General features: G+C 36.2%; 1 protein-coding gene across 2 annotated transcripts in view; it reads right to left on the bottom strand.

Moving 5' to 3' along the window:
• The window catches only part of LOC107602155 (striated muscle preferentially expressed protein kinase-like), an 85,879-nt gene that overhangs the window by 37,436 nt on the left and 24,634 nt on the right, over window positions 1-23,809 (bottom strand). For both annotated transcript variants that reach the window (XM_016294570.1, XM_016294569.1), the window contains 2 exons: window positions 10,165-10,251; window positions 2,741-2,861 (listed from right to left, as the gene is read on the bottom strand). In XM_016294570.1, the coding sequence (XP_016150056.1) occupies window positions 2,741-2,861; window positions 10,165-10,251 (208 nt within the window). The remainder of the gene's footprint in view (window positions 1-2,740; window positions 2,862-10,164; window positions 10,252-23,809) is intronic.

Genomic DNA, 23,809 nt, shown 5'->3' with positions numbered 1-23,809 from the left:
TGATCTTCACATAGACTTACAGTGTTGTACTTTTTGGTTTTACTTGAGGGAATAATACTCAACACATTACAGTGTTTTAGATTGCACTTTATTTGAGATCATTACCATTGAAACACTGATATTTAACTTTGGCAAAAGTTAAAAGTAAGACATACAATTTTTTTTGCACAGAGCCTTAATCTGTGAACACACATCTTCGAGACTTCTTACAAGATCTATGCCCTCCTAACCTTACGAGTCAAGGCATCATGTACATGCATGCAAGGATTCATGCTGTGCAGTTCACCAAAAACAGCATGCACAAAAAACCAGGGGGAAACCGAAGGGGTCGATGATACCTAACACAAAAATGTGATGCAAGCATGTTTTTAATGCAAACTTTTGGTCAGCTTCAATTTTGCATCAACTGCTGTGCGGGTAGAAAACTAAAAGAATTTGCATATGGACAATGGGGGTCAAAGGAAAGTATGAACTAAATGAAAATAAATCTAGATGAGGAATGATAAAGGCAATAATGGTGCGTGAGGGAGGTGCTGTATTATTCTAAATTCAGACTATAGTTATTTCAGTAACCTCTCAATCTTTTGAGTTATGCTACATTATTAGTTTATGGTCTGATATTCTAAAGTTTTTTATTTGTATATGCATATGCAACACTTTAATTTACTATTACTTTTATTATGACACATGGTAAAATGGTAATGTTTTAGTGACAAACAGAATGAGCATACAGCCAATGGAAGGTGCATCACCTTAAGCTTATTCAGCGAATACTATTTTGGAGTTTAAATGCTTTGTCTTCAGATACAACAGTTTGGCCTACAGCAGCACTTCCAGAGAGGATCTATTCTTAGATTCCTTCAGCAGCTCCCAAAAAATGTTGACCTGCACAAAAGGTCATTGTACTCTCAGCATCTCAGTTTGTACATGATGTGACACAGATCTGACAGATTATACATTGGCTGCTTTAAAGGCCAGGTCATTACCTGACAGTGCCCTGCACCTGCCCTCTCTTAGACAGAAGCATGACTTTCTTTAAGGTTATCTTAGTGTTAGAAACAAACAGGAACAACCTGTCATTACCAATAGATCTTGGTTCTACACATTCATGATACAAATGAGCAGCAAATCAAAAGCAGAACCAAATAAAGGGGATGGAAAACAAAAACTAATGGATAAAAGTGGGCTTGAAAGTATGCAAAGCCTGGGACTGTTCAATGCTAAACAGAGTGGGATGAAATTTGAACATCTGGGTTATAATATATTTAAAAAAAAAACTATAATTTGAAGGAGAGTTTGAGTGATATTTGGTTCCAAGAGTGTGACAGTCAACCCTGGCTCAAACATGGATGAAGAAGAGTGCTATGGAGGGATGAATGACAGAAGATACAATCAATCGCCCACTGTTCTTTTCTAACAATATCTATGCTTATACATCACAACCAGTACCCAAAAATAACACTCATTGAATGTCAAATGAGTAAAAACTTGCTTTCATCCAATCATTAAAAACACAACATACAGTTTTAGTCAAATTGTAAGAACGATAGTCTGATGTAAGCATTCACAAGCGATTCAAATCCAAGACAGACAACTGACTACATAAGAAAACACCTGTCACGAGTCACACATCTTCTTTTAACAAACAACTTTTACAATCAGAAATTTATCTAGAACAACTAAGGTTTTTTTTTAATCCAGAATGTGAAATATTTCTTGCATCAAGCCACCTAAATGAAAATACGAAAATAGTTTCTATAATAATTTTTGTGACATACATCAAGACGGAGACTCATCTGAAGTAACAAAGTATCTGTGCTTTTTATCACTAATAAGCAATGAATAAGTGAAATAGTTTTGTAATAAAAATAATGAAAAATATACTTTTTCAGCAATACATCTAGAATATTTTAATGAATATTTATGGTGAATTTTAGACCCTTATTACATCATCACTACAGCAAAAAAAAAATCACTTGAGCATGAAATCAAATCACTTAGATTAGCATAATGTAAAAGTTCTATCGATGACAATATGAAATTAATATGAGCATCAACTGAAGTTCTTCAGTGTCATTTCGATACAGCTCTCCAAAAATGAAATAATGCATGTATATTACACAAAAAAAAAAAACTTTTGCTGTGCTGCCACTTGCAAATGAGTCATGTATAACTGTAAGGCTTTTGGCAGCTCACACAGATTTACATTCTGTGGGCTGAGCTGAACCTCATCCAAACGCAGAGAGCCCACTCACTGTATCTTCTGTCATTCCTGTGGTGATGTAAGCTGCCTCGTGGGGCCACCAAAACGCACGGCTCAGATACCGAGAGAGACAGAGCAGAAATTACACCCTGGGTCTTGTTCTCAGCCCCCTCCCATCCTTAGCACTTACAGGGGACACCATGTTAGAGCAAGGGTCTCTTGTGACTCTGTGATGGGGGCTGTGGTTGTTTATCTATTGAAGAGGGATCTTTTTATATATCTGTGTTTTGGTCTGCTTATTGTGGGCTGTGGCTGATTGCGGTTTATTTTAGCTTGGGAAGGTTTACTTACAGGGGTACAGAAAAAGTCCTTCCTCTATAAAGACTGAATGTACTACCATAGTAATCGCTAGCTAAAGACACACTTTCCTCGGACCCCCAAACCGGTCGGGATAGATTGGCGCGTGATGCTCGAATCAGAGGCTCGACCCCTAGGTGCCTGATCTGGGTGCCCGTCGGCTCCCGGCTGTTGGCTTGCCTGGCTGACTGAGGCCCTGGAGGTCTTGATCCCAGGGCTAGAGCTTCTTTTTCCAACACTGTGGTCTCTCCGGCAGCCCAGCGATCGCTCGCATCTGGGACAACATCCATCACTCTCTCACCTGCGGCACAGCGAAACAGGAACAAATAGAGCTAATTCAATTTCAGGCAGGATGCTCGACGTCCTAGCGTTCACAAGTTATGGGTGAATTCATCCACATTATCAAAAATCGCAAACAACAGAAATGACTTTCTTTCAACTACAATTTTTCTCTTTTTCAACATAAAAACCACATAAAAAGATATTAAAATATTTAATTTCAGGTCATATAATGAGAAAAAAAATGCTCCTTGATCTTTAGAAATGATATCATTCATTGTACTAAAAAAACACTATAACTTTAAGAACTTAAAACTTACTTCTAGGGCTGTCAAAAATAAAAGTGTGTGCTTACATAATATGTGTGTGTATTTATTATGTATATATAATAAATGATGTATTTATTATGTATATATAATAAATTATGTGTGTATTTATTATGTATATATAATGAAAAATTCTCAAATTTAAACATGGATGTATGTGTATTTATATATACATAATAAATATGCACAGTACACAGACTTATATTATGCAAGAACAAGCTTTTATTTTGGATGTGATTAATAATGACAGCCCTACTTGCTTCACAAAAAAAGACTAAGATTTTTGGAAAAATTACTCATTTTAAAGTTCTGATGTCAAAAAAATCAATGGAACAGTTTAAATCTATATTAAATTTGAGACACAGCAAACACACAGCTCATGTGTCACCGCTCTTATTTCACATGCGAAGAGTTTATTTAACTATAATGAAAAGGTCAATTATGACCATTTTGGTTACCAACATTTTATTTGGACCTTAGATAGATAGATCAGACAGACAGACAGACAGACAGACAGACAGACAGATAGACAGATAGACAGATAGACAGACAGACGGACGGACGGACGGACGGACGGACGGACGGATAGATAGATAGATAGATAGATAAATATTTAATTTCAGGTCATATAATGAGAAAAAAAATGCTCCTTGATCTTTAGAAATGATATCATTCATTGTACTAAAAAAACACTATAACTTTAAGAACTTAAAACTTACTTCTAGGGCTGTCAAAAATAAAAGTGTGTGCTTACATAATATGTGTGTGTATTTATTATGTATATATAATAAATGATGTATTTATTATGTATATATAATAAATTATGTGTGTATTTATTATGTATATATAATGAAAAATTCTCAAATTTAAACATGGATGTATGTGTATTTATATATACATAATAAATATGCACAGTACACAGACTTATATTATGCAAGAACAAGCTTTTATTTTGGATGTGATTAATAATGACAGCCCTACTTGCTTCACAAAAAAAGACTAAGATTTTTGGAAAAATTACTCATTTTAAAGTTCTGATGTCAAAAAAATCAATGGAACAGTTTAAATCTATATTAAATTTGAGACACAGCAAACACACAGCTCATGTGTCACCGCTCTTATTTCACATGCGAAGAGTTTATTTAACTATAATGAAAAGGTCAATTATGACCATTTTGGTTACCAACATTTTATTTGGACCTTAGATAGATAGATCAGACAGACAGACAGACAGACAGACAGACAGACAGATAGACAGATAGACAGACAGACGGACGGACGGACGGACGGACGGACGGACGGATAGATAGATAGATAGATAGATAGATAGATAGATAGATAGATAGATAGATAGATAGATAGAAAAGGTAAATGGATCTCAAATAAACAAATAAATAAAATCAATAAATGTTATGACTCCTTTAAATTTATAGTGAAGGGGAAAAAATAAAGAAAAAAAGATTAAGAAAAAAAACTGCCACATAAGCCCTTTAAATTCTTACAAGAATGAAATACTGTTTGTTATGGCTAGTACTAGTGGATAATATAAGTGGATTACATGAGCATGCATTCAGAAGTGTGAAGAATAAAGCCCAGGTGATGCCATTCAGCTGCAAGCTGTGTTGAAGCAAAGTCCCAGCTGATGCCTTTAGAGCCAGTGCGATTCACAGTGACTGAATGGATTAGACTGCAGTCAGGAAGCATCCATCAAAATCAATGACAATGCGCCTCTGCCCACACCTCTACGCCCACCATAACAGATCAAATCAATCACTTGTGCCACAACGGAAATCATACGCTCCACCAAATCCTGACACATTTATTTCTCCAGTTTTCACTTTGTTTGTGAAATTGTTGACTTTCATTTTGTAGAAAGGCTTTGGATCTTACAACTGTATGCTATGCGCCGTGAAGACATCATTCATAACAGCGCTAATGACAAACAAGCAATTTAGAGCGCAATTCAAGCTCCGTTGCTTGTGGTGCACTTCTCTAAAATCTATCTCTGTTGAAAGCTGCATTGTTCACAAGATAAATGAATTTCAATGTTAGATGCTGAGATCAAAATGGATATTTATATACAGGCCATGCTGTTCTCACACTTCTCATTTCTAAGCTGAAATCGTGCATCAAATAAATATCATTATTCCTCTCTTCTATTTTTTAGTCCTCTCTGGTGATGATGAAAGAAATTAAAATATTGTTCACTCAATCTGTAAGTGTTTCAAATACACTAGCAACCACTTTCCCCAGGGGATAACGGGAAGGCTTTTGTCATAATAAATACTGACAAGTGAGAGTTCAATTGCCTAGATTCCACACAGGGACTAAATAGAATCAAGAGAATAGTCTTTGTATACACATCCATGCTTTTCTTCTGTTTAATGATAATCTATATTCATGAATTTTATCAAGATTTTTTTTGTTAGACAAAAAAATAGAAAAAACACAACACATGCTCACATGCAAATACCAACCACGTCCAGCCTCCAACTAAGAACTGTTGTGTGTAACACCTTAAATCACATTAAATACATGCAACGTGATCTCATTATTATTCATAGGTTTTCATATTTAAAGCATGGTTCAAGCACGTTTTCATGCATTTGGAAAGACAATAAAATGCACAAAAATGCATGTATGCACTTTACATAACCTGTGTATATGAACAAGATGATTTACGTATCATTTAATTTATGTAAATAAACATGCAAAACCATTTTATAATGCCTGCCTGTTTAATTCTAATGGTCAAAGAGTGTGGAGAATGATCATGAAAAGGTGAATAATGACCATTTTGATATTTTGATAAACATTAGAATCATACCTAAGATTAATAGATAAATAAAGAAATATGAATTGATGAAATAAAGAAAAAATGGGATCTATTATGTATATGCATACACACTTTACATCCGAATGCCTATGAATATTTATATTTGATTTGTGGCTTGTTGTTAATGTGAGAGTTTCTGTTTGCTGTTACCTCTTTATTTATACTCCTCTGAGCACCTGTCTTATCAGATCTGTGATAAGACATGCTTAAGAGATTTAGCATAATGTGTGATTTATCTGAGGGAACAGCTGTGTAAACACATCCAAAATAAGCAAAATGTGTGATTTAAGTCACTTTAATTTCAACTAACCCAGGTTTTTCAGTAATACAGGTAAATCTCAAAAAATTTGAATATCATGAAAAAGGTCAATATTTTTGTTACTCATTTCAGAAAGTGAAACCCATATATTATATAGATTCATTACACATGTGAAATATTTCAAGCCTTTATTTCTTGAAATTTTGATGATTATGGCTTACAGATAATGAAAACCCAAAATTCAGTGTCTCAGAAAATTAGAATATTACATAAGATCAATAAAAAAAGGATATTTTAAACAGAAATGTCAGGCTTCTGAAAAGTATGTTCATTTCTATGCACTCAATACTTGGTTGGGCCTCCTTTTGCATAAATTACTGCATCAGTGTGGTGACATCTGTCAAGTCAGCAGTCTTCCCCATGATTGTGTAGCCTACTGACCCAGACTGAGAGACCATTTAAAGGCTCAGGAAACCTTTGCAGGTGTTTTGAGGTAATTAGCTGATTAGAGTGTGACACCATGACTTTCCAATATTGAACTTTTTCACAATATTCTAATTTTCCGAGACACTGAATTTTGGGTTTTCATTATCTGTATGTATCACTAATCATCAAAATTTCAAGAAATAAAGGCTTGAAATATTTCACTCTATGTGTAATGAATCTATATGGGTTTCACTTTCTGAAATGAGTGACAAAAAATATTGACCTTTTTCATGATATTAAAATTTTTTGAGATGTACCTGTATTCAACAGAATAACTAATATCATCAATACATTTTTTATTAACATGAAACATTAAAATTGTCATTATTTACTCCTCATGTCTTTCCAAACCCCTATACTGTATGCAATTCCTTAAATTGACAGCTAATTGTGACCAACCATGTTAAACAAGGGCTTGAATTTCAGCGCGGGATTGCGGGGATTGCACATAATTCTACTGATTCCCACACTTGTAACGTGGGAAATTCCCACAAAGATTTCAATGTGAAAGATGCTTGCGACAGATGACGGAATGTATCATTTGCACGTGCTTTTGAGTATTACAATTTTAAACAATTGCTCAATTCTTCAACATTCAAGTACTTGCGCACTCTGTGACTGTGAGACCCTTTCTGTGAGTCGCCTCACACACAAAGTGCGCGCACATAGAGATGCATCTGAGAGCGCGTAAATGGCCAAATACATACAAAAATATGCCAAAGTGCCCGTCTTGATGAATATTCATGTAAACAGTCAATTTATACTAAACATTGTCTGTATACAGGCTATTAAGTTAATGTAAACAGTTGAGAAACAAAACTTATGTGAAACAGTTTGATCCGTGCATGAGGTCTTAAAGAGACACCAACCTAAATAAACCTGCTGCTGTCTGTCATTAATGTTTATTTATACATTGAAGACTAACCAGTGTTATTTTAAAGTTAAATAGATTATTCTGTTTCTGTGGTATTTCTGTACCTGAATATTACTGTTAAAGCGATAGTTCACCCAAAATGAAAATTCTGTCATTAATTACTCGCCCTCATGTCGTTCTAAACCCGTAAGACCGCCGTTCATCTTCGGAACACAATTTAAGATATTTTTGATGGAATCTGACAGCTCTCTGACCCTCCCATAGACAGCAAGGGTCCTTACACGATCAAGGCCCAGAAACATAGCAAGGACATCGGTAAAATAATCCATGTGACATCAGGGGTTCAACCGTAATTTTACAAAGCTACGAGAATACTTTTTGTGGGCAAAAAAGAAGAAAAAAAAACGACTTTATTCAACAATTTGTCTCCTCCGCCTCACCCAGCGCCATTTTGGAGAGTCGTTGTTTTCGTTCAAATCAAAGCGTAAACGACGTAAACAGCTGACACAAAACAGCATACGCAATTTACGTTTGTTTGTTGAATAAAGTCGTTTTTTTTTTTTTTTGCGCACAAAAAGTATTCTCATAGCTTTGTAAAATTATGGTTGAACCCCTGATGTCACATGGATTATTTTACCGATGTCCTTGCTATGTTTCTGGGCCTTGATCGTGTAAGGACCCTTGCTGTCTATGGAGGGTCAGAGAGCTCTCAGATTCCATCAAAAATATCTTAATTTGTGTCTTACGAGTTTGGAACAACATGAGGGTGAGTAAATAATGACAGAATTTCATTTTTGGGTGAACTATCCCTTTAAACCTACCTGAAAAACTTCAAGCACAGTTAATTTTAGATGTATCTTGTTATTGAATTTGTTTGTGCCATTGCTTGTCATTAATCTATTCTTATTTTATTACTGACTGTTTACTTGTCTTTTTTAGTTCAAATAAATTCAACTCAGAGTTGAAAGTTTTTTTTAAGTAGGCCTATCTTCCTCACAATATTAATATAAATCAACAACATCATAAATTGTAAAACACAAATACACTGGGTGACTAAACATTTAGGTTGATTCCAAGTCTTTGTAAGCAATACGATAGCTTTGTGTGAGGATCAGACTGAAATGTAGCTCATTATTCACTGAAAAGGTCATGTTCACTGGCTCGTCATGTTCACAGATGAGAAACAATGTTCTGTTTGGTCAACGTGCCATTTTTAAATCTGAATGCAAATGCAAATGAGATTTCAGAGCTTCAGTGGAGGGGAAGATTATCAATGAAAGGGGAACAAATCAGAAAACATTGTATGGCTACAGCAAACTCGGAATATAACAAAGAAGTTGTAAGGGTTATTTACTTTGTTTTTTTTCTAATGCTGTTTTTGAAGCTGTATGGCCATGGTTGCTATAACTGCCATTGTATGGAAAAGATTGTCCTTTTTGTGTGTCACAAAAGAAAGCAACAGTCTATGGCTTTGTAATGACATGTGTGCAATCAGCCCTCCTTCCAGAACCTATAAACCTCCAGAGAGAGGAAAAGGGCAAGAAAACTAAACCATAAAACCCACACACCCAGGACATGATGTTTTTGTACTTCAGTACAGACCACTGGGCACCAGAACATTCAGGAATAAGAAGTTCCCATATCCATCTATAACTGTTAACAACCACTACTGTACAGTCCATTACTTTTACTAATATATTATATTGGGCATTATGCAATAAAAAAAGAACATTACGTGATATATATTTACACAGTTGAAACACACTGCACAGTGCACACACCTGTTAATGTTTCTGTTTACTCATTCTAGATGTTTATTCTTGCACTGTATCTTGTATTTAATATACTTAAGTGCTCAGAGTTCCTGTAAACCAGTAAAAAACCTTGTGTGTGTGAGCACACTTGGCCAGTAACGTTTTTCTGATTCTGTTTGACAGCATTTTCATTTTATTGGGGGAAACTATTCCTTTAATGGCTGATGGGCTTATAAATAAACTACCATTAAAAAAGGTTTAGGGTTGGTAATTTATAATGTTTTTGAAAGAAGATGCTCACCAAGGCTGCATTTATTTGATCAAACAATGAGAAAAAAACAAAGTTAAAAAAATTATTATAATTAAAAAAATAATGTAATTTATTTTAGTTTATTTTTCAGCAGCAATTACTCCAGTCTTCAGTGTAACAACATCCTTCAGAAAGCATTCTAATATGCTAATATGATGCATAAGAAACATTTATTCTTATTATCAATGTTGAAAACAGTTGTGCTGCTTAATACTGTGCTGTGGTAAGCGTGATATATTTTTTCAGGATTTTTTGATGAATAGAAAGATCAAACATACTGTATGTACATATTTTTTTTAAATATAAGTATTAATTACTATATAAAAGAATAAAATCTTACTGACTCCAAACTTTCAAACGGTTGTGTCTCTGTTATAATGTAAATATTAACAAGCTCTACTATAAAATAAATTTGAAGACATTGGACTGTTTTTAAAAAAAGGTCGACATAGTAGTTCTAATTTTAAAAGTGTCATTTACCCGCCTCATCCTGAAAACCTCTGGCTCCTTCTTTAGCTTCCAGGGGTATTTGTGGCTCAGGGGCTTCGTCTTCTGTAGTCTCAGAGTCTAACACAAAGAAATACGACATTAAGTTAAAAAAAACACCTGTAATGATAGCACATATCAAACTATCAAAGATATCAAAAGAAAAGAAAATCATACTATGACTTTTTGAGTAAACAGTTTTTCCTTTCTTGAGGAAAAGTGTATCACAAAGCAGGATTTGGGTTGCCACATAGTGATAGGTGAAATGAATAAATAAAAATGGTGTTTGGTGGGGAAAGAGAGGATGAACCACTGCAGTGAGCCCAAAGATGAAAACAAACATTACCATAACTTTGCTTCCGACAGGAGCGGAAAACTTCGCTTCCATAGTGGCAGAGGAGAGAAGCAGACAAGACATCACCGTTACTATAGAGACGAATCCCATCCCAGAAAACAGATAACACAGCAACAAACTGCTGAATGGACACATTTGCACAGTTTACTGGTCCTGGTTGACTAGTACTTGGTGCACAACATCACTGCCATCTGCTTTTGCTTTGTTTAGACGAATATATTTCTGAACTTCCGTTGGGCAAACAATGGTAAGAGCTGGTAAGGATGGTCAAACAGGCCAATTAAAATGCAAAATGACTTACTTAAAGGCTTAGTTAGTTAAAAAAAAAAGTCTCTGCACATTTAATTTCCTTTTTAATTTAGCAGGATCTCTTTTTATTTGCACATCAAAAGCCCTGTGGGCTCCGTTCTGCCAGTACAAATTTGTAAAAGGAGCAGCAAATTCCTGAATATTGTTTATCAATCAAATATTTCTCATCTCAGACGAGATAAGGATGGAACTTTTAAATGTATATTTTTCAATCATTCATGTACAGTATAATATATTAAGCCAGTTAATTTTAATGAAATTATCATCCTTTTTAAATGAGATCAAGGCTAATTTAGTTACCCAGATGGTACTGCGGTAAATAATCTGCTGGGTATTTCTAACTATTAATGATTATCAGAAACAACATTTTAATCCATGAGGTTCATATCTAATAAAAAGGAACTAATATGAATTCCCATGAATGAAAATCGTCAACGGAGAATGTAATAAAGAGAGTAATCCACATTAATTCTGCCTGTCTAATTAATTATTTAAGGCATAGTTTCAATTTAAAGAGCTTTTATAAGCATCCACATCTAAAATCTCATCACATCAGTGCAAAAGTGTCAGCAGTTCGTATAAATTGCTTCAATGCTAAGCACTGCTAAGCTTTTTGCATTATTGATGCTGAGATTATAGTGCCTTTGTACATAAAGTGAATTGATTCATTGTTAGGCTCCTCTTTATCAGAGCGAGCAGACAGACAATTCCAGACAATCTGTCTAGCATGACTTCTCAAACCCAAGCACACAGACACAACACTGACACTGACTGACATCTTCAATAATAGAGGAAATAATAATCAAAAACACAATGGTTTATTACAAATCACAATTCAACAACACTAACAATTCATAAAAAAGATGCACAGTCAGTACTTAAAACTGAGGATGCATTACATAGATGCTGCATTAAGGAGATGTATTTCAGAGTGTGCAGATTGATATAATGCAGGCTAAATTATTTTATAATTATCAGACATGAATGTGAATGATATCCCCATTAGCAGTAATTTATAATAAACACTTCTCAGAGGTAATGGGAGCAGTGCAGCAGCGGAAGTACTTTATGCACAATTTAGGGCACACAATTTAGATCATATTTGTCTGAACTGAACACTTCGTCTGAAGTAAGCCCTCTAGGTGTCTCTGATGAGGTTATGGAGGGCCTTGATTCAGAGATTGATTACAATAACATATTCAGAGGGATGTTAGATGACTTTTTGGGCTTGCCTCGGAATATCAAGTGATGGAAATCCTAAATCTTAATGATTTATCATCAATCTCCAGATGCTACAGAGGCTTAGACTTTGTTTTGGCACACATTTGTGTGATACTTCAAAGTTAGAAACACATTTTGGAAGTTGGCAAGTTGCATATGGCACTGATGAACATAATTAAAGACGAGTTTTCTGCCTTGTGTTGGCTGTTTACATATCTCATACTGAAACAAGAAGTCTGGGCGAGATATCAAGGAGCTAACTAAACACAGAAAACAAAACAATTAACTTAACTCTGCAAAAGTTATTTTGAATTGAGGTAACAAACACGATGGAAAAATGCAATTCATATTTTAAGCTTTCCAAAGTCGTGTTCAAAGTTACTGGGGGGGAAAAAAGTTTTAAAAGCTTTGAAGTTTGATAAATGTATTTATACATTTATATAGGATACATTTTTGATATGACATCCATAAAAAATATTTAATAAATTAACTTTTGTGGGCCAGGGTGTAACACTACTTAATTTCCCAGAATGCATTACCTATGTTGAAATTAGTGTTATTATTTTTAACTAAAGCTAAAATTAAAAAATGACAAAAAGTACTAATTACTGAAGTACAAACTACTAAAACTTAAATATAAGTAAAGCTAAATAGAAATTAAACTAATTAATTAAACTAATAAAGCACAAAATACTACAACTGAATTCACTTGAAAACTGAAAATATAAAAATAAAAGCTGATTTAAAATATTCATAAATATTCTGAAATGATATAAATAATACTAAACAATGGTTGAAAGTCTTCAAATTCAGTAAAGTCCTCTTCGTGTCATTACAATTAAATTTCCAGTTTAACTTCCTGTGGTCGCCAGTTCAATTCAAACTCACTCTCATGACTTCGATTCTTAAATTTTGCATTTTTCCCATGACTGCTATGAAATGGATATTGCAAGATCAGCAGCATTCACTTTCAAATTGCAAAGGGAAAAACCAAAGCATCCTCGATTTTAAACAAAGACTAGACATTAGATGACTGACAGACTGAAGAGTTATCGTAAAATCTCTCTTGTAATAACCTGTTATCTATAAAGCCAAACACACCATGAGTGAACCGCCCAAAAGTTCGGTTAGAGTGTCCGGTTTTCTGGAAAGAGAAAGAGAGAAGAGGTATGTTATTAGTTGCAGAGAATGCTTCAAAATGTATGATTATGACTTCAAATGAGCAAGACAAACAAGCAATTTAAACAGTAGATCAGCAGATCTCCCCAAAGCAGATTAACAAGAGCGCTTTTGAAATGAGAACCGAGATGTAGCGATGGTTACCGCTTGTGCCACTTGTCTGTCTTCAAAAAAACATGTCCGTCTCTGCTCTGCTAACCTAGATTTTAAATCTTATGTAGGGCATTTGGTCACTGAGAGGCTAAAAAAATTGAGCTAGCTTGTCACCTTTAAATGCATCTGCTAAATGACAAGTAGGAAAGCTTCCAGTTCAGCATAAATGGACTACAGAATGGTTGATCTTATTCTGTTACAAGCTGTTATTCCCAGTTTTCAAGCAACATACTGTAAGGCATGTAATTTCTTTGTCCATTTCTAAACAAATTCATCTTGTTCAGTGGGAAATGCGATTCTCAGCTTCCCAGTACAGCTTCCTTTCCACCTGTGTTCAGTTTTCACAAAGGATGAATGTAAACTGAAGCAACAGCGAGGATGCATAAGGCAGCGGCTGTCTGTCACTCCCAATCCATTAGTTACAGGGAGAAATGAAATCCTAATGGCTGAAGCACCAGTAATTTCAAACCCTTCTTCTGTGAATCTGCTCCCTAACAGCATTAGCTAAGGACGGCGGCCATCCGTGTCAGAGACTTGTGCCTGGAGGTTTGCAGGGTTGGTGAAGGGGAAAAGCAAATAAAGGTGGATTCACTTTTAGAGGAATTACAAGTCGGCCATTTAAATTCATTTGCTTAAGCTCAGCTCTTTCTGCTTGTTGTAAAGAAAACATTTACAGGGCATTAAAACATCTGAATAATTCATAGGCAAAGAAGGATTCATGTGCATGTGATGCCGATTAATTTGTCATTAGCCTCCATGTTAGGCATCTTAATGGACGAAAAGGATAGTTCCACTTCACCGCACAAGTGCCATGCATTATGCAAAAGATATGAATTCTTCTGTTGCCTTGTTTAGTCAAAACTCAAAACTAACAACACAGCCACCACAAATGCATTTGATGGTCAGTCCACACATAAAGATGGCTATTGACAAAGCCTACGCACACTTGAGTTGCTACAAGCACCATTAGCATTTATTTACATGTGTGTCTTGGCAGAAACGGTGTTAAAGAAAGTGTACATTTCCCACTTTATGTAACATTAGTATATGTCTTACATAAGCAATAATAATTCAACTAGATGTATTGTTTTTTTAACAAAAACTAAATTTGAAAGTGTTTTCCCCTCCAATTTAATGTCCACTAGACAAATATTATGCATCCAATCCCTTTGAAAACTAACAATTCACCATAAAACTATTTATTCTCAACTGCTATCCATATATGATCAATAATAATAGGGATGCTTGCTTTTTCAAACACCACTAATTACAACAAAATCAATGAATCCACATAACAATCGATTCCCCAATCTATACTTTAAATGGTAAATAAACCGAGAGCAGACTTGGAGGTTGACAATGTTTGAGCTTTGGTTCCTCATCCCATGATAAATCTGAAAGCTGCTAGCAACAGAGGGCCCTTGAAGCTCCAATTACATTTCACAAACTGACACTTATCCAAAATGGCCTGCCAAATGCACACTCGCTCCTTTGATTGTGAGCAGGCCACCGAGGGAGGATCTTCAGCCAACCATCTGTGCTGTGAAGAGCTGAGCGACGCTCATCTTACTGGGTCAATCAGAAGTAAACACGGACTCAAGCACTCGTCGTTTGACATCCAGTGTCTACTTTGTACGACAACATCAAGAACGGCTACAAAAAAAAGACACAGGGCTCCACAACGAATTATTTTTTATGATAGTCTAATCCAATTACAAAAATTAAATCGAGTCCGCTTTGTCCATAGCTATATGGTAACAAAGAGAAAATGAAATGGAATATCCATATGTCTAACAGGTTTATAATATATATAGTTGGTAAAACAAAATGAATATTGCTAATTAGCTTGATTAATTTTTTAGAGCTAAATTTGCACATTTTCTAAAGAAATTGCGATTGCACATGTAATGCTGGGTTGTGTTCTTCCCCTAGTGCATTGCTATGTGATTCCTAAGATCTGAAATATTTTAGTGATTTAAGTGGTTGCTGAGGTCTTCTGGATGGTTGTTAGGGTGTTCTAGATATCCCATAATGATCCTGCTTTCTAATAAACCTTTTTTGGCCAAAATTGCATGCATCCTTCATTATGAAGGCAATTACAATGCCTTACAATTCAAATGCATTACAAGATAAATTAAAACAATAATCCAAGATGTTGGCATTTTGGGCAAATCAGAAGAAATGTCAAAAATAACATTTACATTTAATTCAGAACAGAACAGTTTGGACAAAAACAGTTAAATCTATCCCAGAATGCATTCAAATAAGTGCAATTTAAAAAAAAAATATATATATATATATATATTGGTGAAAAATGCTAATTATGTCAAAAATGTCATTCAATACTGAATAATATTCATAACAAAATACTTAAATCCATTCAAATTGAACATTTTACCAAATATTTGTGTGTATCATTACCTTAGCAATATGCTAACGCCAAACTCTTTTGAAACTTTCTGAGTAGGCAGCTCAATAGTTTTAGAAAAGGGCTATAAATGTTTTTTAAAAATATGATGCAGTCAAAGATTAAACAAATTAAACAAGATTATTTTGAGTAAAGCATTGCTAAAAGACAATACTGTAATTATTTAGCTCTAATGTAACTTCTATGTTGCCCTATTCGGGTCTGCGGCTTTTGTCACAGTCAAATAAACAACCACCTCCCAAAAAAATAAGTGCAATTTAAAAAAAAAATATATATATATATATATATTGGTGAAAAATGCTAATTATGTCAAAAATGTCATTCAATACTGAATAATATTCATAACAAAATACTTAAATCCATTAAAATTGAACATTTTACCAAATATTTGTGTGTATCATTACCTTAGCAATATGCTAACGCCAAACTCTTTTGAAACTTTCTGAGTAGGCAGATCAATAGTTTTAGAAAAGGGCTATAAATGTTTTTTAAAAATATGATGCAGTCAAATATGATGCAGTCATTAGTTGGCACCAAAACAACATCAGCTGCATGAAACAAAGCTGCTTTTGTTGTCTTTTTCTAGCCACTCTAATTCTTCAGACAAAAACTTCTGAGTCCCGTTGGTCAGCACCTTGGAGAGCTCAAATTATTTTTCTTGTCAGCCCACACCACAGGCATTCATACTGGATGAATCAAACAACTCTAGGCAACAGCTCTGGACGTTTTGATGCATCATTTTTACCTTCTTGGTCACAGTTAATTTATATGTTGACAAGTTAGGCTCAGACTGAAGTCTGACGAATACTGTCAGGCACTATTTAATCTGGGTTATGGAATCTGCCTTCTGCTCTAACTCCACTCTTTCAGCCCTGAGCGAGTGGGCTATTTCAATCTCACCCGGTCTAACTTTTCATTACTCCTGCCAATGCAGCAAGTGAATCACTTCACACCTTAAGGAACACATCTCTCACGGCTACCTATTGCGTTCATTAATGCTTGTGAGTCAGCAGGGCAGGTTTAGAAAAAACAGTGGGAGCTCACGTAATTCACGGGCCCCTCTACACTGGTATATGGTCACTATATTGATATTACTCAAACATCATTCTGGCTAAAGGTTCGTTCTAAACGCTTAATGTTGATCGGAGGTTTTACATTGATGGTCAATTGGTTGCAGTTTACAAGGTCAGAAAAATTGTACCTTTAGTTTTTCACTGAAGCAGCACCATCAATGGGACACATTTGTGCCTTATCTACCCATAAAAATGCATATTAGTAGCTTAAGTGAAGTTTTAAGGTAGTATTTAGTATTGAAGTGGTATTTAGGAGTAAATCAGGCAAATATTTATAGGTTTGAGGGTACTACCCTTGTCAGACAAAAGGTAAAATTTTAGCACACTTTTTCTTCCAATGTATGTTTTACAATGTGCAGAGCATTTCAAGAGAGCTCTTTAGGAAATTTGAGATTAACTGTGCCTTGCTGTGCAGAATTTTCACTTTCAAGTAGAATTTAAGACTCAATTTTCAAGATTAAAGTGTTCAGGAAAATAACTCAGCAATTGGTCTTATTTCTCACATTTGTATACTAAATTATGATTAATCTGGTCTTTCTTGGATATATTTAATCATCTGTAGTCACTGCACAAAGATGATGGCTGCATTTGAAACCAAATGCAACTGCCTTGCTGTCTCTTCAGTCAGTTAATTTACAGACAGCATTTTTCTATGAAGGCACCTTTTAAGGAAACTGATTTCAGACAGGCAAACCATAATGTCATGTTTAATGGTCTAGAACAAATTCAAATGGGCTTTTGAGAAATCCAAGCCAATATTGAAGTGACTAAAGTGTTTATTTCTCAGAAGAAGTTGAATCATAAGTTGATAAATTAGCATTCTTCTCACCATCAGACACCATTTTTATTCTTTCCACCAAACAAACATACATAGGATTGTGAGATCCCAGGTAGTAAAGGAGTCATCTATGATTCTATGAAAAAAACTCTTGGTAAACAAGATTATGCAAAGACTGTTTTGAGACACCTCTTCATACTGCAGAATACTGGCTGTAAAACAAGACGTTTCAGGTTTTGGACACAGCTAACAGCAAACAAGATGTGTGCTGAGTGTGATAACAACAGCACTGATGCGGTCTCATTTACAAAAAACAAAATCTACCATCTCCTTTTGATGCCTTGCAAGCACTGGTATATCAGTTAGGAAAAGTGAATCTAGTTACCTTTAGCAGCAGCAAAGGGATATGCTGTCTCCCTAAAACACATCAAATGGAGGGATGAAATAATTACATATTATTCAAATGACAGGATAGAAAATGAAACTACCATTAAACCAACATCTGAAACTATGACTCCTGTTCAGTATCCGTCTGGTCTCTAAGCTAAATCTCAGCCCCATCCACCCGCCTGTCTCTGCCGACTAAGATCCAATTATCTTTTTCTTTCACCCATCCCCCTCTCCTTTCCTTCACACCTACTTTTCCTTTCATCTTCACAAGGATTCAGTCTGAGAGGAAGAGGGAAGAGCTTGTCCTGCTCTCACCTGTAAAATGTCACAATGACATATTGTCAAAAGAAGGACACTCTCATGCATTTACAGCCATTGGCAAAGCGGTGGTGTGCAGATTGTAAATTTTCACTTTATGTACCACCCACAGAGGGGATGGTTTGCATTTTTACCTGACAATCTGTTTACAGAGAAATCGTCATTAGTGTCATTAGTGGTGTTTGCCAAGCCATAATATTACAATTTGCTATTTAAAGGGATAATTTGACCAAAAATTTTTATTTTTATCATCTACACACCCTAATGTTGTTCTAAATCGGTATGCATTTCTTTTTCTACAAAATACAAAAATAAAGAACATTCGCCCACTTTGACTTTCAATGTATGCATGCATAAAGTATGCAAAATAACATATCAAAATATCTTCCTTTTTGCGAGTGGTACGGTGTCAAATTTGTACACATTATTGGTAGAAAAGGTGGACAATAACGCTCACAAAAAATGAGTGCAAAAACAAGGAAATGGGTTTTAACATTCATGAAAACGTGTGGGATGAGTGCTTGAGAAATTGAGCTTGTTCTGTAAATGCTAGACATAATTTGATTCAGTTCAAGGTAATTCATAGACTTAATTATTCTAAATTAAAACTTCATAAAATGTATACCATGATTTCCCCACTCTGTAATAAGTGTAAAACATTAGAAAGCACCCTGATTCATTCTTTACAGTCATAGTAAAATTCAGCCATTTTGGAAATGTATATTTAAAAATCTTTCTGAAGTATGAGCCTTGTATTGGACTTCTAGGTGCAGAAAATGCCTTTTGTAGTAAATATCAAACACAGGCCATTTCGCTCTGCATGTTACTTGCAAAAAAAAACAGATCTTACAGATGTGGAAAGCAGATTCTGTCCCCTACTTTTGAGATGTGGGCAAGGGAACTGGGAAATATGTTACATTTGGAAGAACTGAGATTTATATTAAAAGATAAATTACCCATTTTCATCAAGATCTGGAAACCAATAAGACTGCTCTTACAAGCAAACTGAATATATTGGATTACATCTCTTTTAATCAAACTGTCTGAATATACACTATTTGAATAGCTGTTGTTGCCGTCCATCAGCATAAAAGATTGTATATTAACACTCTGTTGCTCATGTACAACATTCCTGATTGTAAAGCACTTGAAGTAACCTTCTACACTTTTTTTGGAGGGGGGGAGGGGGATGTTCTAATATAAAGCTTTAATGTTTTTGGCTCCAAAGTTATTTACAGTGTTACAGCTAAGGGTGCTTGATGTCGTATTTTTCCTGTATAGTAGCTATTTTTGTGACATTGTGGGTGTTGTTTCAAGAAAATTAAAATAAAGAGATTAAATATATATATATATATATATCTCTTCTTTTGTGTTCCACAGAAGAATTAATGCATTCAGGTTTTGGAACAACATGAGTTTGAACTAAAATATCGAGCAACTTGTGATTGTTTTTTGTCTTGGACCAGTAAGTATCCCCCTAGCAACCCACTAAAAACACCTTAGCAACCACACAGCAATGTCTTGGCAGTGGAATTTCAACAGGCATCTAGTTTTGGAGTGCAATAATAGCCTGCTGATGTGATGCTGTTTGGTTGCAGTATGTATTGAATGTAGTGAAAAAAAGACTACAAATGTAATCATTTTAGCCGATGGTCTTGATGTAAAAATCTTCCTGTTACTGCATTAAAGCGTGAGGTCATCAAATTTACGATCCTACAGATCCCTAGAAATATGCATTAGGGAAAAATGGGTTGCTGCTACAAGCATTTCTGTTTTATTGCACTTGGACAAGAAAACAACCTACATGCTGACTTGCCATATGTCTTTTGTATAGTGGTGCAAAATCTAACAATAAGAGTCCTATATCCAATGCAGGTTTCAAAATGAAACTTTGCTGTGGTAAACAATCTTGGATTTCCTATCCCTTGAGAAGGACCACTTAAGAGGCGACAGTAAAGCACCCAAGGGGCTGTCACCTTTGTCTCTGTGGAATCCTAGCTTAACCCAGAATGCATCAGAATAAGATGGGGTTTAATGAGCCAGGAAAATTCACCTATTCAGCTGTAATCATCCTCACGCAATTAGCCAGATGGGTGCCGTTTGTTTACAAGAAAAGGGTGGGGCAGAGGAGTGCGAATGAGTGCTAACAGCACTAAAGGAGGGAACTGGGTCAAGCCTCCCTCAGACAGAGCTCACTGAATGACAAAAACCCACATATATGGGTCAAACTCAAACTGCCAGTCAGTTATGAGTCAACATGCAAGGCAAGAATAATAAGGCATGCAAGGACTCACCTGAAAGCGTTTCTTGGACCAGATTTTCTTCATGGCTTGGAGTAATCCTGGTCTTTTGTTGCGTTTAACCGAGGTGGGAGTGACGTTTTCTGGGAGCAGGGGATTCACGTTCAGACCCGGTGGTGACCTGATCGTATCGGTAGCATGATCAGAATCCAGCTTGGACTGCTGAAAAAGCCACTTGAGAAAGGAAATGTACCCGGCTTATTGGCAATTCACCTGCTGAAATTTCTCTGAGAGCAAAACTTCTCTCTCAACACCTTGATTTTTCGGAGCATACTCCCTAAAAACTCAATTCTGTATTATAAAGTTGTTCCACTGCAGATATTGCGCGCTTTCAGTTTAGGCAGCCGCTCAAACTAACACCAGAACAAAAACCGTTTGAGAAAAAAGAACCTAGTAGACGGCACCTCCTCAGTGCTTGAAAATTCCCAAAGGCAAATAATCAGAGCCGGCTCTAAACCATCGCTTGAAAGTTGACCAATAAGAGCGCAGAATAATAAACTCAACCAGCAGCAAGCAAGCAAAGGATTGTGTGTGTGGAGAGGTAAGCAGAGAGAGCGCGAGCAAGAACGAGAAAGGGAGAGAAATCTTTCAGTTTAGGCAGCCGCTCAAACTAACACCAGAACAAAAACCGTTTGAGAAAAAAGAACCTAGTAGACGGCACCTCCTCAGTGCTTGAAAATTCCCAAAGGCAAATAATCAGAGCCGGCTCTAAACCATCGCTTGAAAGTTGACCAATAAGAGCGCAGAATAATAAACTCAACCAGCAGCAAGCAAGCAAAGGATTGTGTGTGTGGAGAGGTAAGCAGAGAGAGCGCGAGCAAGAACGAGAAAGGGAGAGAAACCACTACCCTGCACCGTTTCGGGGGAAGGGGGGGGGGGGAAGACAAAAAGAGAGAGAGGAAGGGAAATATGGACAGATTGAGTGAGAGAGATAGAATGAGTCAGTCCTATTGAGCCTTGCACTGAGGGATGCCAGTTGGCAAATCTGTTATCATGTCCCGTTTTGCTTTTCTCCCCTCCCCCTCACTTTCTCGTTCTGTTGTGCACCGAGGCTGAACGTGTCTCTCCTGCCCAGCAGCAGCGGCAGCAGCTCCAGTCAGGAGTCTCCTCACCCACTGCCTTTGTTTCATATTCAGGATCAATGCCCGTGACGTCAGAGCAGCCTCCAGTCGATGGTGCCTTTTTGCAACCCTCCAGCAGCACATTTTTTTTATTATTTTTGTCTCTTCACCTTCTTAACCCCCAAGGTACAGGTGGATGGTATGAACAAAATCTTAAAAAATATATAGCCTTTATTTATTTATTTTAAATAAAATGACTTATTCGATATATCACAAAAACAGTATATAAATCAAAATTTGTGATTATATCAAAAAAAGTAAATTGAATTGTTGCCTAGAAGCAGTAACCAACGTAAACTCTGTTTCTTCTCAAGGCTAAAGGAGTGGACATGTTCTGCAAATTTTCGCAGACAAAATCCAGTCATTTCAATAGGAATCTACATGATTGAGAATTTTTTTTCATGAGGGTGAAATAACTTTTTTTACCAACAGAACTTCACTACTGTGAGAGCTGTGCTTCATACATTGCTACTGTCACGTTCACTACTGTGAGGGAGCACAGAGCGAGGAACGAGGAGACCAGGAGTACATCAACAAGGAGACTTTAATTACATTCAGGGAACCAGGAAAACACACGTAGCAGAGGTAGACATATACAATACCAGACGCCGAACTAAGAACAGGGAACACTTTATATACACATGACATGACGAGGGGATGACGAGACACACCTGGGATCAATAGAACTAAAAGGGGAACACCTGGAACAAATGATAAGGACAGGAATGGGAAGGACCAAATATGAGCATAGAAACAAATGGGAATAAAAAATAAAAAAACATACAAAAAAAAACAGAAAAGAGTCTGACATTACTCGGCACTCGGCTCAGCCTCCACTGATGGACCCCTACTACCCCCCCCCCCCCAACAAAAAAAACCCTCGGGGGAAATCCCGGGCTAAACTCGGGGACTGGAACCCTCTGTGGGCTAAACTCGGGGACTGGAGCCTTCTCTGGGCTAAACTCAGGGACTGGAGCCCTCTCTGGGCAAGATTCGGGGACTGGGGCCCTCACTGGAGCAGACCTAGGGACTAGAACCAACCGCTTTCTCCTCCTTAGATTCCCTTTTTGGTTCAGGGTGAAAGGCGTGGTCGGCGGATGATCCATGATCACGGGGGGGAAAACGGAAAAACAAAACAATTGTTAAAAATGGAAGGGGACGAGGGGATGACGAGACACACCTGGGATCAATAGAACTAAACGGGGAACACCTGGAGCAAATTATAAGGACAGGAATGGGAAGGACAAAATATGGGCATAGAACCCATGGGGAGCAAAACACAACACACACGGAACAGAGTCTGACAGCTAAACTGTTGATGAGAAACAACAGATCATTTTTGACCTTGAAATTTCACCAACATTTTGGTAACGTGACCACACTTTAAACAATTTCAGTCGTGTTGATAACTTACCCTGTCATAAACAATATGGTTCACCAATTGAATCCTTCCCACCTAGAACCCCAAAGCAGTTCTTTTTCTTGTTAGTCACTTCCACTTATCTATTTAAATCAATTAATAAAGAACTAGAAACTTAAAGCACCTTACACAGCAACTCAATCCTTATCTTGACTTGCTTGGGGAACGTCATGCTCTGTATTTGACATTACTCCATATTTCCACATGGCTGTGACCTGTAAACATTGTAAAGCAGTCTTTTCCATCTGACAGCTTCAGGAAAATATCGACCAAGGTATAAATGATACATCAGCACACATTTATACTGTTGCATAGTACACTCTTAAAAATAAAGGTGCTTCACGATGCCATAGAATAACATTTTTGTCTAAATGGTCCCATAAAAACCTTTCTTTCTAAAAAAGGTTCTTCAGATTATAAAAAGGTAAGGAAGAGATGACTGAATGGTTCTTTGTTGAACCAAAAATGGTTCTTCTATGGTATCGCTGTGAAGAACCTTTTAAGCACATTTATTTTTAAGAGTGTATATCATCATGCAGCAGAGCCCTAACCCATCTACTCATTCCTCTCATTTCCTTCTCCAATAGTTCAAAC

This window comes from Sinocyclocheilus grahami, unplaced genomic scaffold (genome assembly GCF_001515645.1).
Source record: "Sinocyclocheilus grahami isolate Dianchi unplaced genomic scaffold, SAMN03320097.WGS_v1.1 scaffold320.1, whole genome shotgun sequence".
Classification (NCBI taxonomy): Eukaryota; Metazoa; Chordata; class Actinopteri; order Cypriniformes; family Cyprinidae; genus Sinocyclocheilus; species Sinocyclocheilus grahami.
The sequence above is the reverse complement of the archived record's forward strand: the minus strand, read 5'-3'. Positions and strand labels throughout refer to the sequence as shown.